Source organism: Thermobia domestica, chromosome 6, assembly GCF_964235325.1.
Source record: "Thermobia domestica chromosome 6, izTheDome1.hap1.1, whole genome shotgun sequence".
NCBI lineage: Eukaryota > Metazoa > Arthropoda > Insecta > Zygentoma > Lepismatidae > Thermobia > Thermobia domestica.
In genome coordinates, this window is record NC_137459.1 from 251987973 (window position 1) to 252004928 (window position 16956).

General features: G+C 36.9%; 1 protein-coding gene across 1 annotated transcript in view; it reads right to left on the reverse strand.

The window, feature by feature from the left end:
- LOC145688478 (EF-hand calcium-binding domain-containing protein 7-like) overlaps positions 1 to 16956 on the reverse strand; it is a 110962-nt gene that overhangs the window by 71391 nt on the left and 22615 nt on the right. The window contains exon 3 of the mRNA XM_081762764.1: positions 8480 to 8691. Within this exon, the coding sequence (XP_081618890.1) occupies positions 8480 to 8691 (212 nt within the window). The remainder of the gene's footprint in view (positions 1 to 8479; positions 8692 to 16956) is intronic.

Consider the following 16956-nt stretch of genomic DNA (forward strand, 5'->3'; position numbering starts at 1 on the left):
TTTGGTATATTACAAAAAAGTTGCTTGAACTCTATTGAAAACAAAGCTTTATACTTTCCATTCTAAATTTCAATACTAATTATACAATGTTATGCACGATTCTTCATCTGGTACACTGGCGGAATTTATGTTTCCCTTTGGCCTTAACATATCTGCTAAGAATAGTAAATCTACTACTACCGCGTTTGTCCATTGATCCTTTATCTCCTCCATCACATATCCAGCACACAAACTATGCACAAGCTTAGGACGCAAACAAAAGGCCAAGAAGTGAAGAATATTTTGAGGTGCAAGATTTTTTTTTTCCTGAGAACATTACAAAAAGTGCTAATAAACCAAAAGTGCGCAGGAAGGACAGAACAGCTTTTTTTTTTTTTTGCTTGTTTTACAAATTATTCGTAACGAAAGCGCTATAAACACTTTCAAACGAGTCTGGTTTAGCAAAACTTCATTATATATTTACCCTGTCCATCCATCCGTCCGGGAGTCAAAAATTCTCAAGAATTACTTGACCAATAATCACAAAATTTAATCAAAATGTAGATGGTCAAAAGCTGGAAGCAAGTTCATTCAATAATCGAACCGATAATCAAACTAGAAGTGGTAGAAATTAATCATTTCTACTTTTAACGTTGATTACTATAGAGCACAAACAGTGATAGATAGAGATACAGTTTTTTCTAATCGGTTAACTATCCCCAAAACACAATACATCTCCATTCTTAACTCTCTATTAAAAGCGGAAGTGGTAGAAATTCACTACACCTACCAATTCCAATACTGATTATAGGAAAAACGATAACAGAGAGCGTTTTTTTTTTTTTTTAATCGATTCAGCGTCCCGAGAATACAATCCATCTCCACTAAAATCTTTCTATTAAAAACGCAAGTGGAAGAAAATCAACGACTTCTGGTTTTTAACGTTGGTCTATAGAGTAGAAACATTATAGACAGAGAGAAGTGGTTTCCTGCAATCAATTATCCGTCTCAACAATAAGTTCTATTTACATTCTTAAGTTTCTACTGAAACTGGAAATGGTAGAAATCTACTATGATTTTTGATACCAATACTGATATATAACGCACTGAGTAAAAACGATAAAACACAGCAAGTTGTTGTTTTATGAAATCGATTTAACCTTTTAAGAATAGGTAACATCTTTGTTCTTAACCTTCTATTCAAAGCGGAAGTGCTATAAAACAACCACTTCTGATTTTACGGTTGATTGTTATAAAAACACTAACAGATAGAGAGAAGCGTTTATTTCTAACAAATTAAACGTCCCAACAATATATTCCATCTCCCCTCTAATCTTTCTACTAAAACCGGAAGTGTATCAATATACTAGTACTTCCGGTTTAGAAACAATTGATAAAATATCATATATATATATATATATATACAGACCAAACTAATTCACGTGTGGAACACGCGACACTCCTACTTGTTATTTCTACATTACGTATATATACCGAGTGATCTAAACATGGCGCCCACGAGCACTATTCTTTACGGCAAAATAAAGCGAAAATCCTACATAATTGTCTTCCCTTCATGGCCTCCTTGAGCTGCTGCAGGGAATCAAACTTTCACTATGTGACAACAACACGGATTAACTTGAAATCATCAACACTGCACTCTGAATCCATCAAGCAGTTACATCGATTGATACGTTAATAAGTGATGGCAGTGTCAATGTCTATCGATTTGCATCTGGAAAGATTCGAGATAACTATTTGATTGATTGGTAGATCTATGCTGTGGTTCTTTTTCTGCGACGTTGCCACATAGTGCAATTCGCGTCTCCATACGAAGACCCAAACTGTATACAATTGTATATATTTTTTTGCTTTGACTCATAGCGGTCTGTAGTTCTTGCCTGGGCGTCATTTTAGAACATTATATATATACATGCACCACACATTGAATGACATTAGAGGAAAGTAATATCTGCCATATTAGCTTGGGAAAGAAGTTTTAGATTAACGAAGGAAACACCAGAGCGAGAGCGCACTTCATAAAGAGTATAGGTTCAATTCAGAGAAAGAAGTGCTAAAGGCAACGAAAAGATGACGACACCAAAAAAGTGCAGTACATTAATCTTGGAATTTTATGCTCAATTGCACCAAGCAAGAATTAATCTATGGATAGGGATATAACTAAAGCTTAAAACAAAAAAAAAAAAAAAAAAAAAAAAAGAAATGAAATCTTTGAGTTACGTCCCACGGTTATGCCTGTTAGGCTAAAGGAGACGGTGATGATGAGTAATGAATGAAATGGTGGAATGAAGTGGGAGGAAACGGGAGAGCCCCGAGAAAACCCACGCACACGGTGTTTGTCCACCACAAAGTTCACTTGGCGGGGGCTGGGATCGAACCCGGGACCCCAAGCACCAGAGGTGAACGCTCTACCACTGAGCCACCGCGGCCCTAAAACTAAAGTTAATAATCGAATAAATGATAATGTGTTGTACCAGCATGATCTGAAGATTATTTCGACAAATCATCAGATTAAGATAAATCGTCGAAAACGGTAGATTAATCCGCGATTAGCGTTTTGTAAGAAATAACAGCTGAGAGTTAGTTGTCACTGTGGTCATTTCAATCGTCCCTAAAGAAAGGAAGAATTATACTTGTACTAATAAACTATCATTAATACAATGAAACGATTAAGCTACCACATTTGCACTACTTTATTATACACCCTCCATTCCAAAAGAAACCGAACGTTTTAAAAAAACAAAAAAGCAATGTATATTTTGGAACAAATCATTTTTATTAATCAATGTATTCCCCTTCTGCATCGATACACATATTTGCACCTCCAACAAGTTGTCAAACGACTTCTCCATGTCCTTTATTGGAATGGTCTTTAGGACGGCGGTCGTCGCCTTCTCAATGGCATCAATCGATGCGTGCCACTTTCCTTTCATCGCCAAATGCAGTTTCGGGAACAGATAGAAATCGCACGGAGCGAGATCTGGTGAATAGGGCGGATGATGCAACCGAATAATGTGATTTTTGACCAAAAATTCAGTTACAAGTCGCGAACGATGTGATGGTGCATTATCGTCCAAAAGAGTTCAACTGCCGATTTCGCGATATTCGGGCCGAATACGACGAATTCTTGCCAGCAAACGCTTCATGACGCCCAAGTAAAACTCTCCAGTGACTGTCTGGCCGGGCTGAACAAATTCTTTGTGGATAATTCCTTTTGAATCGTAAAAACAAATCAGCATCACCTTAACTTTTGACTTCACCAAGCGACTTATTTTGGGTGTTCCTTCATCCGGCGCTCTCCATTCAGCACTTTGCCGCTTTGTTTCGGGCTCATATTAAAAACACCACGTCTCGTCACCAGTTACAATCGATTTCAAGAAGTTTCGATCCTGCCGAGCACTTTTAACGATGTCTTTGCAATGCGCAATTCGATCAACTTTTTGGTCTTCGGTGAGTTTGTGTGATACAAACCGCGAATTAACCTTCTTAAGGCCCAAAACTTCGGTCAAAATGCGGTATGCGGTTGTTTGAGGAATGCCTAATTCCATTTCAATAACTTTCACCGACGATTTTTTGTTATGTTTGATGAATTCACGTACTTTTTCGATGTTTTCTTCCGATAATCCGGTTCTGGGACGGCCTGATCTTTCGTCATCATCCAGCGTCTCTCTACCCGATTTGAATCGCCAGAACCACTCGTAAACTTGCGTACGGGATAGACACTCATCACCATATGCATTTTGTAGCATTTGGTGCGTTTCACTAAAAGTTTTACCCAGTTTAACACAAACCTCAATTGCAGCTCGTTGTTTGAAACTCATTTTCCGACCGATGTACACAACACACTGACAGTTGAAACGCAATAACTTTGTTGCCGTGCATCCAAATATCATGACATTTATACCAGTTGTCAATGAGGGACTACGCCATCTACCGGTAAAATATTACAACAGATGGAACTAGTGGTACTATTTGTTTTCAAAAGTTCGGTTTCTTTTGGAATGGAGGGTGTAATATTTATTTTATTAATTAGTTTATAGGTTTACTGTAGTTTGTGAATTGAAGAAATTAAGTTTAGGTGGCCACCTAGTATAAATGGACATAATAGTTTAATTTGTGTGTTACATTTATCAGATTCTACCCTACTGCATGCCACTCTCTTGGATTCAATTATATTTAATGACATACATGGCTCCATTCGTTCATTTACCAGACTTGTTGGCATTTTAAATCTTTATAATTTGTTTTATTGTAGTTCAATATGCCCTTGTATAGGATTAATCGAGAAAATAAATAAATTAAATAACCCGGAACAGTAAATCAGAACAGTTAACTGTGTATGTCATAAACTAGAATAACTCCCATCCTTGCAGGAAATTTGTTGGCACGTTCTACAAATTTTACCCAGATTCTAGAATAAAAACTATTGCTTGCTTGTGTTCTGTTAATCGAAAACAGAAAAAAAAAGAATGCTATCGTACTTTCAACAATGGATAAGAACTAACTTTTTCTAAACCACCATATGTAATTATCGGTGCACGGTAAAAATGGCAGGGTCATTTTTAGAGCGGGAAAGATGGCAGGAAGGAAAAACAATATATGTATAAACATGTAATATACACAAGAAAGAAAGATTTTCATAATGCATTTAGCCAACTGGCTTAAGTATCTTACTGAAGCACCTGTTTAGTTTATGGATAACAATTTTGCAATAGCACCTCGCTTATTTACTCAGCTGTATGTAATAAGGGTTTCGATAGGAGAAATAGCTATATCGGTTGTTTATGCATGCTTCAAAAGAAGACACATGCGACGTACGAGGAACTATTTGAGGTAACATAACGATCTAGATTTTTAAATTTTGTAATTTGCTTCATGTTTATGTGTACAATCGTTTCCTCCTCAAAATCGGAATGTGCATCAGGCTACTCTTCGAGAGAATCCACGCACAATAATTTATGCGAGGGTTGGAACAATAAGTTTTCCTTATTTACTGGGTACAACCATCCAACAATATGGAAGTTGATTGAGTGCCTACAACAGGGCTGTGCGGCAATGGAAACAGTGATCCTGTAGTGTGAAAGAGGGCAAGTGAAGAAAAAGAAGACAAAGCGAATATATCGTCGGCGGCAATTCAAAACCTGCTATGTGCATTTTGCAGGAGAAGCGAAAAACAGTATCCTGGTTAGCTTTTTGGCTTTATAAAAGTGATGTTATAAGTAATATTTGATGCTGCACGTAACTTGATACCTTTTCAAGTAACTTGAGAAGGTACCAGTTACGTGCAGCATCAAATATTACTTATAACATCACTTTTATAAAGCCAAAAAGCTAACCAGGATACTGTTTTTCGCTTCTCCTGCAAAATGCACATAGCAGGTTTTGAATTGCCGCCGACGATATGCTGATTTGAAGAGCAGGCTGAGGAATGTGTGTTTAAATTACATTGACGAAAAAAAAAAAAAAATCTTGAAGACTTCTTACGTACAGTCGCTCTCAATTTGAGATTTAAAACATGACAAAGTACAGGGTGGTTATTGTTGTTGCATGTACGAGTAATTTGTGAGGCTATAGTACAACGTAGCTAACTGTGAATTTGCATTATACAAAATTAGATAATACAAAATTATATAATAGTGTATTTATTGTTGTTGCATGTTTTGGATATAGTACTGCGAATTTGACTACATGATTTAAATTATAAAAGTAATAACATATTGTGGTTATTGTTGTTTCACGAAAATTATATCCTATAACGTCGATCCAGGAATAATAGAGAATGAAATAAAAGAAGTACCAGAATATTCGTTTGACAAGTTGTGTAGTATAGTCATTTTTTTTCTCGAATGTTCCAGTACTAATCATTTGCCTACAAGACTACAAATTATTCAACTAATACATGCAGAAGGGAAGTCTGAGTAATATATTTGAAAATGTTTTTTTTTTTTTTTTTTTACGTGTGTATGCTGCGTGTTTACATATTGTTTTTTTTTTCTCTGCAATTTTTTCCGCTTGCCATTTTTACAGCGAATCGTAATTATCTGATGTGTATAGTTAAAATTTAAAAAATGTGTGCAGAATTACTGTACGGATCAACATATCTGTAAAATTTACAAATTATTTTAATAGGCAGTTTGTGAATAAACTAAATATATTGTGTTCCTACTTGTGAAATGCATATCTAGCTAGAAATACATTAATGAAATTTTAACCTGTTAACCATGGATTCGCCCATAACGCAGCCATTAATTACAGTATGCAAACTAAAATAAAATACCTGAGGTCAGTATGCTAATTCACGACGCGCAACCATAGAAGTGTCCAGGAGTTAATGAATCCACATACTTGTGAAATTTACGTTAGTAATGTGATATATTACTTTGGAACACAAATGTGCGAGCAATGGAGACATATCGGAATATTGCTCATAACATCTTTAGTAACGCACAAATACATAATTCAACACATAATATATGTGTTTTATATCATATGCAAGGTTTGCGCAATCCTCGTTTATGTGTATATCTACTGTTGCTGACGCACCTGCTCCCTTTGGAGCACCCCTCACTATCACTCGGGCCCTGCTGTGCTCCTGCTCTGACTCGGTTAGATAGTATTCGTGCTATTTGGTGACCACCTAGCACAAGTTAGTTAATATTTTTTGCTTAATAGTTCTTATAATATACATACACTGAAGTCCTCCTAAAAGGAATCTGCACAGAGAAATGAAAGTCCACATCCCAGAAAATGATTGTTTAAGATACAGTGTCTATTTATAGAAAAAGAAATATATTTGCAATGAATTTAGGTATGAATCCGTACAATAGATCTGCACCAAGTAGGTGGCCAAATTCACATTAGCATCGCCAGTTGATAACATTATTTAATCCCGACAACAAATTACTAAAAGAAACTTCGTTTACTTAGTTACAAGGGACATACTTCGTAGATCAGTGCTACTTGCTGGAGTAGAGTAAAACAAACAAATGTAAACTTAAACCAAAATTTGGGTTTTAAAAAAAGATTACAAACTAGGATCGTGGGGGAGATTTCTTGTTGCGTATTACAAACTAGGATCGTGGGGGAGATTTCTTGTTGCGTATTAGAAACTAGGATCGCGGGGGAGATTTCTTGTTGCGTATTAGAAACTAGGATCGCGGGGGAGATTTCTTGTTGCGTATTACGAACTAGGATCGTGGGGGAGGTTTCTTGTTGCGTAACTGTTAAGTAAAGTGTCATGGCGTGACGCGGTCATGCGGTGAGCTAACGTAACCTAAATTAACCTACTCTACCCTACATTTGAAAATAATGGCTAAACATCCAATGTAAAGTGAGTGTGGCCTACTCTACCCTACCATACATTTGAAAATGATGACTAAACTTTGAGTCAACGTAATCTAACCTAATCTATACTACTCTACCCTACTGTACGCAACCCTAATCCTGCTTACTCTTCTCTACCCTACCTTACGCTTCAGTATAAGGGGCAAACGTTGGATTTAAGAGAAGACAGTATTAGTGTGAAATTTAATGTAGTTTGTAGTAAACATGATGTAAGAAAAGGAGGTTGCTCCTCTTAAACCTCCTTTGCTTCAAAATGTCGCTTGAGAGGCCGATAAGGAAATGTGACCCGCTAGAACGGAAAGTTTATTTATTTATTTTTTACTGTTTACCTTCGATATCTGAACCCCAGATGTAACACATTATCCATAAAATTAAACTGAGCGCCCCTAATGTTCTGAAATATCAGAAATGAAGTTTCCTTTTATATGACAATATTTTGTTTCAAGAATTTGTTTGTATTTTTCCAACAGTATTAGGACATATTAGGCTTCCCGATGATTGAAATTCTTCGTTCATTTTCTTTCCATATCTAGTAACAGTCATCATCACATGCTACGAGAATCAATTTTCAGTTCTTACACGTTTTACGACACTACTTGACGTCATATCATAAACGGTCATAGTTTTATGCAACTTCCGAATATTTGTGGATAAGTTAATTCTTTCTTGCAAACTTTTGGTACAACGATGTAAGATTCTTATCCAAAGATGAAAATAATGAACAGATTATCTTATCTGATTTTGATCCTCAATTGGTACAACTGAGAATTAGTAATTTATAACAATGATAATAAACAATTCAGTTTTTCCGTTTAGGCTAAAAAAAAAAAAAAAAAAAAAAAAAAAAACCATCACAAATATAAATTAATGTTATATTAAATCATGTTTAAAATGATAGAAAACTTGGTGATTCATAGACATCTACACACAAGTCACCACAGAATTCACACTTTGTAACCAAATCTCAAATACGTAAATTCACACTCTAGCACTGAGCTATCGTGACACGCTATAAATATATACTTAAGGTGATAATTGAAGAATCAATTATGCCACTTCAGATAGTAACTTATTTTCAGCGCTGAAATTCTGAATAAAAATACTAGATAAGAATAAAAAAAAGTAACACACATACCATTTGGCATGCTTTTATGATATCTTCCTTCTTCAAATTTTCTCTAGGCAGAAGATTACCAGTGAACAGAGCATGTAGCTCATCTTCTCGAATAACAGTCTCACTCTCTTTCTCGGCGATATCACAGAACTTTGAAAAGGGCATTCCATCCGAATCTCTCCAGTACTTTTGTACAGCTTGCATAGACGGATTCAAACCTAGGCAACACAAGGCTACAAAAAGAGAAAATGCGAACAAATTGCTTAATTCATCTCGGTGTCAGAAACTGCAATTACTACAATTGACTATAAACAAAAACTGTAATTTTCTACTTCTTACATTTAATACTTGAAGGTGACCAAGAGGCACAGTTTCGCGTTTCATACGTATATTTATTCTTTCTCTTCATTGCAACACTAAGCATATTCATGTGTGTCAAAGTTCACAATAAATAAATAAATATAAATTTAAAAGATCAAGTTATACAAACATAAAATATATTTATGTAATGCGATGCATGCTGCAATTATATCATGAATATTACCTGATTTGTTATAAATACATAATAATTGGAATAAGGGAATGATTATGTTGTATAGAACTGTCTATATGACATGAATGTTTGAAATAATTTCTAGTTTTACGTCCTAGGATTGTGCCATTTGAATAAAGGAGAGAGATATGATTAATGAAAAAGGAAATGAAATAGTTGGTGGAACGAAAATGTCAGAAAAACGGAAGACCCCGGGGATACAATGTTGCTCTACCACTGAGACCCCCTCCCCCTTCTGATGTTTGAAAGAAGCCACCAATGAGGCCAAAAATGGGATAATAAGTGTTTTACTGATAAGCATTACTCCGGGAATTGGATGATGGTAACATAAGTTTATACAGGGTGTATCAGACCAGCCGTCCCAGGCATTTTTCTCGGCTCGTAGTGCACGTAAACACATCAAACAAAAAATATGGTGAACGGTTTCCCGATCGTGCTCGGCAGTCGATTAAAGTATTTCGGCGCTTGGCACTTCGTGTGCAGAGGACTCGGTATGTTCAACCTCATCACAACAAACGTCAACAGATCAAACGCCGTATTCAGGATAATCGATCTCCCGACATCCTTGCTGCAGTCCATATGGATCCCCAAATATCGACAAGACAATTAGCCACGGATGCTGCTATGAGCCACATGACTGTTTGGAGGATTCTGCATAATAACTCGTTCCATCCTTACCATGTTCATCTGCATCAGGAACTCCGAGAACAAGATTTCCATAACCGTCTGGAGTTTTGTCAGTGGATGAACGCCAGGAACCCCTGTTTTCACCAGATCATTCTGTGGACGGATGAGGCAACCTTCAAGAGTAATGGAGATGTCAACATACACAACGCTCACTACTGGTCCAGCGTGAATCCTCACTGAGTACGTGAAGTTGACAACCAACATATCTGGATACTTAACGTCTGGTGTGGTGTAGTGGGAGGCCAAATAATCGGTCCCTATTTCTTCGAAGGTACTTTGACAGGGGTAGAGTACGCTAATTTTTTTGTCACATGTTCTTTTTGAATTCTTGGAAGATGTCCCACTAGCAACTCGTGAAATGATGTGGCTACAACAAGACAGTTGCCCTGCTCATTTTGCAAGAGTTGCCGGACAAACTGTTGAACGTTTATTTCCAAACAGGTGGATCGGAAGAGGAGGCCCGGTTTCCTGGCCAGCTCGTTCTCCGGACCTGATTCCGCTTGTTTTTTTTTCTTTTGGGGACGTGTCAAGGAGAAGGTTTACCAAAAGTGTCCTACTATAAGAGGGGACATGATGGAGAGGGTCCGTATTGTCTGCCGTGCACTAAGTCCAAATGAAGTGTTAAGACCAGTCAACAATATCTCTGTACGCATTCGCATGTGCATCGCAAGTGCTGGACGATCCTTTGAACATTTACTGTGAGTTTATTTTGTCCAAGTATGATATTTTGGGAAGAATGTACAGAACTTGCAGATCATGTTATTTATTGTATTTATTACCTTCACTTTATTTGTACTATCCTTGAACAATTATTGTGAAAAGTGATTTTTATTGAAACGTTTTCATAAGTTAGGTAACCCGTTAAGAACCCCGGGAGAGTGGCAATAATTTCATAACTTTTAAATTTTAATTCTTCTTTTATGTTTTATTGCTGATACTTTAGATCAAATTTGTTTCATATATAGTTTAACTTAAAACCCATGAGTTTTTTTTTTCTTTTCTATTTTGAATTGCTTCCGCAATTTAAACTATACTGTCCTGCAATATTGTTTCCATTCGTTGATACGTATAACAGATATGTCATAACGTTTGACACTGACTGATATAAAGAGCTTTCAACAACAATGCTATTTGATAGAACATGTGTTATCTGGTGTTCTTTTAAAGTAACTGCCAATTACGAGGGGCATACTGAAAGTCGTGAGCAACATCATTGACTACCCTAATGAACTACTTCCTATATAACTAATGGGAATTAACATTTTCCCACATTGCAACGAAAGTGATTCTGCGACACTATCGGCTAGAGTTGTAACTAAGTGTATCGTCTGCTACTGGCAGTAGCTAAGTGCATCATTGGCTAATTCTATCAGACTCAGGAGCTCTGAATGATTTGATTCGTTCTTGTTTTTAATAGTTCGTAGTACCCAACTTCCTTGAGTGGTGGTGCCACGGTCTCCACAGTTTCAGCGAAAGAGCAGCTGAAACCTCTTATACTATATAATTACTCTATGAGCAACATGTTTTCACAACCGTAATCTTTAGTTGTAAGTAAAACCAAGTATTTCATCTCAATCTACAGACATTTCTTTTTTCTTTCCAGACGTTGACGCTGTTTTTTGCTAGCACGTAACCACAGACAGGATTTCCAACTTGGCCTGCAGCGATGTTTCGTTTCGACACCGTGCTGTATTTGAATTTCTTCTTAAAGAGGACCAATCTGCTTCTGAAATTCACCGGAGACTGCAGCGTGTCTATGGAGATGTGTGCCAGCAGTGTTAGGAGATGGGTGAAACATTTTAAGGATGGAAAAACGATTATCGAACATCAGCCACGCAGCGCGCACTCTCGAAGTGCCTAAACGAAACGCAACAAGGTAAAGGTTGATGAGCTGATTAGGAGAGATAGGGGTAAAACTTATCACTGTGAATGATATCGCTACAAAACTTGGCGTTAAACATAATGCGGTACAAGAAATGATTCACAGGTTAAGTTATCGGAAGGTTTTTGCCCGTTGGGTCCCATGGTTATTAACCGAGGACCACAGACGTCAGGGACTAACTATTGCCCAAACCCTTCTTCAGAGATTTTGGTATGAAGGTGATGACCTTTTGACGGGTATTGTGACTGGAGATAGAAGCTGGTTCCATTATTATGAACCTGAAACAAAACGACAAAGTATGGAATGGCACCACTTGATTTCACCACCGAAGAAAGCCAAGATAGTGCAATCGATAGGAAAAGTTATAGGGAGCGTCTTCTGGGATGCACATGGTTGCAATCTGGTTCACTTTCTTGAGCCTGGACAAACGATAAATTCTGGCCGCTACATCCAGACAGTTTTGAAGCTCCGTCGTGCCTTGCGTGATAAGCGCCCTGGAAAGAAGATCATCCTTAAATAGGATAATGCGCGTTCGCATATTTTACGTGCCACTATGGAGCAGATCAGGAGATTTCGGTGGAAAACACTTCCACATCCTCCCTACAGCCCCGGCATGGCACCCTCCGACCACTATCTTTTCGGTTTTGTGAAGAAACAGATGCGAGGCTAACGATAAAGACATTGGAAGATATTCGTCAAGCAGTGCGTCAGTGTCTATGGGCAGCTGGAACGGAATTCTATCGCAAGGGTACTTTCAAACTTGGAGAACGATGGGAAAAATGTGTGAAAAAGAACGAAATGAAATGAAATCTTTGAGTTTTACGTCCCACGGTTATGCCGGTTAGGCTAAAGGAGACGGTGATGATGAGAGATGAGTGAAATGGTGGAATGAAGAAAGTGGGAGGAAACGGGAGAACCCCGAGAAAACCCACGAGCACGATGTTTGTCAAAAAAAAAAAAGAACGAAGACTATGCAGAAAAGGAAAGGAAAGGTCTATACATTGAGACGATATATTTGGTTTCACTTACAAATAAAGATCACGGTTGTGAAAAAATATTGCTCACGACTTTCAGTGCGCCCCTCGTAAAGCTTTTGTTCTGTAGTTGCAATTAAACAATAAATAAGACATAGGTGCAAAATCCTAGAATTTAACGAAAAGCGTTTCCTGTAAAAGTTTTGTTTTTCAATAATACTACCAAAGAAATTGAAACTGATACCACTTTCCATTTGAAATTTTGAAGTTGACACCCCGTGAAAATATTTCCGCTACGCCACTGGATATGGAAGTATCACCATTTGATTTTTCACATACGATTTGGTCGTTCAATTTTTTGTTTGAAGTATCTACGTGCACTACGAGCCGAGAAAAATGCCTGAGACGGGTGGTCTGATACACCCTATATATTGAAAAGTGCACTCTAATCGTTAGTTTCTATACCTACCAGAAATGTGGTAATTATAATAAACTAGTTACTTCAAATATTAATATTGATGTGTAATATATTCATGCATAATTATAGTATTGACATGATTGTGAACATATGTATATATATATATATATATATATTAAATAATAAAAGTATCAGTTGCTTACATACAAAAAGCAGCTTATTAATTGGTAAGCATCTATACCACTCACTATATGTTAAAGTACTTCGATAACAAATAAACATTATTAAGAAAATACTAAAGTGTTCTAATTTCAAATAGTCAATGTAACTAGTGAACTTTTGTTCTACACTATAAGCAAGAAGGAAAACATTTGCATCGACGATCACCGATACTCCTTCGAAGTTCAGATTCCGCGCCTACCTGTTAAGGAACACTGACATAACATACATTCTACCGTACCTCCCACGTCATCATTCTAAAAATTCTTTCCAGAAACTGATATACATCCTTCAGAAAGAGTTGGAGAGACATTACTCTAGTCTTAATAGACTATAACACTTGTATTTCCCACTTCACCTCGTAATGAAACATGTTTTCTGATTTCTACTTTCCTCTCCTTTTATGATTGTTTTTGTTACTCAGCATATTTTTATCATCATAACAACCTCTATCAGGCTTTCTTGCCTTAATCCCTTACATTTGTTTTCATTTTATGACATATAAATTTTAAGAAATTTTCATCACCTTCCTTTCCGTTACATATACACATTTAAAAAAAAATATATTTTAAATCTGATATTGTAAAAGAATAGTGCACCCAGCAAGCACTCTTTCTCTAATATGAAGCAACTGGCTCGTCCCATCAATTGTCATTAACTTTCACGGAGTTCTCTTCACTTTCTGCATGACCCTGGAACCAATGTGGCGCTGATTCTGGTGAGCCGGAAACTCTTTGTAGTCTTACATTTGTTTTACTCCTATTCCTTTCTATTTCTCAATCTAATAAAGATTCAGTGAAAGTGCTTACCATTTTTTTCTACGTTTCTGTACTAGTTTTCTCATCTAATTAAGTTATAACTGAACTTTCACTAATTAACTGATTCCAGTCAGAAAACTATTGACAGCATGCACACACAACTCGACAGAAGAGATGCTCAGGTTATGCGCTTCAAATTTTGCACGGTGGGTTCTGCAATATAGTACATAACACCACGCCTTACCACCTGACATTCATAACCACATGTCAAGTTCGTACTATAGTTGACGAGAGTTAAGATTGGTTGGAATAAGAAGAGCAGGGCTTTAATGGTGAAGCTACTTTGATCAAAATAAAAGCAATATCAGGGCTGAACTTCGAGCATATCGCCACATCAAATGATAACGAAGAGGAAATCTTTGCAGATCAGCGTTCCTCGTATACATTGGTGAGTCACATCATTAGCCAATCATTTCCAAATGCCTGGTCTCTGCGATCAACTGACCTTTAGAAGTCCCTATGATTTTCACTTTTGAGCGACGAAAGGAAAGAAGAAAGTTTGATGATCGTGAAAAAAAATCGAATTCGAGATTTCAACGGATTTCCACATTCCATGACCCACAGATACCCAAAAAGTGATTTTTCGACATCAGTACGTCCGTTTTTCGGTTCATCCTGATGTACACTCACCGAGACACCATAGTCCAACGTATGTGAACCAAATTTTAAACTTAAGTTTTTTATATGGTTATAACCGCCACCAGGTTATAGAAGGATTTTTTGTGGACACACTGTATATTTCGTAAAGACAGTGACTATTTTTTCGATTTATACTTTATTCTGCAACGCATATAACTTCTTTCTTCGGTGGGAATTGCTCCTTTCCCACACAATTGGACAAAGAAGTCTTTCATTGTTTTTTCATTTATATATTTAAAACATTGCTTTTGCTGAGAACATTTCAGTTAGTGACAAACCATTTCAGTGTTTCTCCCTGACTTATTATATGCTCAGTATATATTCTATAGTTATTGGGAACTGAATTAAGTGTTTTCTTTAATCGCTTATGAAACATTGCCATAGATTAGAGAAGACCAGACCAGAACAGGTATTCAAGTGACCAGAGTGGCACCAGCCTCACAGTTTTTGCAGTTCCTTATCTGTACTTTCTCACGCCCGAGTTATCGCAGTGTCTCGTGCATTATGGGCAGTTAACTAAAATTAACATAAATTGTTTTCTATATTCTGTTTGCATGTGCATACAGGTGAGTTAACTGAGTGATTTTTGGAATGAACTGCCAACCCTCTTTAATTGACCCCTGCAGCCCGTACCTTGAGCTTTGGTGCTCAGGGAGTTCGACTCCAGGTTTAGAAGCAGCCACCACGCACGTTGCGTCGGGAATTAAGTCTGACTTTTTGTTAAGGGGCACAAGCTATTAGCCGGCGAATGACGTTTTCTTACGGCTAGCCCCCAACTAGTGAAGTCCCAGGTCCGCAGACCTTGTGCGTTTAAAAAGTTATACACGCGCCCTTCAACATTAGCATTCTACTTTTTTTTTTAATTTGCTGAAGAATCACCTTTACGCTTCAGGATTGTTCGACGTAACAACTGGATTCATCGTGGGACGATCCAGACAACTTTTCCCCAGTGCTAATCCCCCAAGTGCGTCAATGCTGTGAGAGAAGCATTTACAGTGAAATCCGAATTATAATCTTATATATTTAAAGGGCTATCGTGCACTAAAAAGGTAAAGTGTGATTTCAGTGACGAAAATTATTATACATATTCAGTGTTGTGTTCATTTCTCTTCGCTATTTCTTTTATATAATAGTGTTCTAATAAATAAGTATAGTGTTATTTAATCCATTGTGTTTTCGTTGTTTGTAAGAGTGATGTTTGTGTGCGTTATGGTCTGGATGACCATCTGATCGTCCGTGAGGTTTTCGAGACGAGACACCCGAAACATTATTGAGACCGACGAGCGATTTGGAAAAAGTTTGTAATCTCTTCTTGGAGGGGTCCTTCATCGTCCTGTCCAGGTAAGTTCAAGTATCAGGAAGATACTTATTGGTAGGACCACGAACCACGAACAGTGACCAGATTACACGGAGTGGTTACATGGTCCTGCAGGAGAGTTTTTAGATTTGTCTTTGTATCTCTAAAAATAAGGATAGTTTACTTCAGGACAAAAATAATAATAATAAGAAGAAGAAGAAGAATAATAATAAGCAGAATAATAATAATGAAGATTTTCTCAAAAACGGCTCCAACGATTTCTTCATGCATCAATTTTCCAAAAACAGCCATATCACGTGTTGTAAGTCATTTCTCTGGGAAAAATCGAGAAGGGGTAGTTTATTCTCGGGGGAGTTATTTTCGGATCATTTCCTGAAAACGAATCACGCGTTTCTGTTCACATTTCATTATTAACATGAAAAAATAACACAATTCATTTGTCCTGAAAATATATGCGAGGAATACTTTTATTTTTGGGGCGAGTTCTTTTCGGACGATTTTCCCCTCCCCCTTAAAAAAGACTTATGCGATTTGTTCATGACAATATGAAATAGCTCATTTGTCCTGAAAAAATGTACAAGGGGTATTTTATTCCTGACGGTGAGGTTTCTTTTTTTCGGACTATCTTCTCAAAATCAACAGCCAATTTCGTTCATATTTCATAAATAAATATTTCATCACTGACATCAAAATGTAGGATAATTCATTTGTGCTGAAAATATCTACGACGGGTGGAGTTTTTCGGACGATTTTCTCAAAAACTACTCTGGCGATTTTGTTCATATTTCATAAGTTAATCCGACAATATGTATTACTCACTTGTTCTTAAAAATCTACGAGAGGTAATTTATTCTGGGGAGGGGTGAGTTTTCACAGACGATTTTCTCAATAACGAGTCATGCCATCCGTTTATATTTCATATATAAATATTTAATTAATAACTATAATATTTTGTAAATTATTACTTACGAAAAAAAATCAGAACGGGTA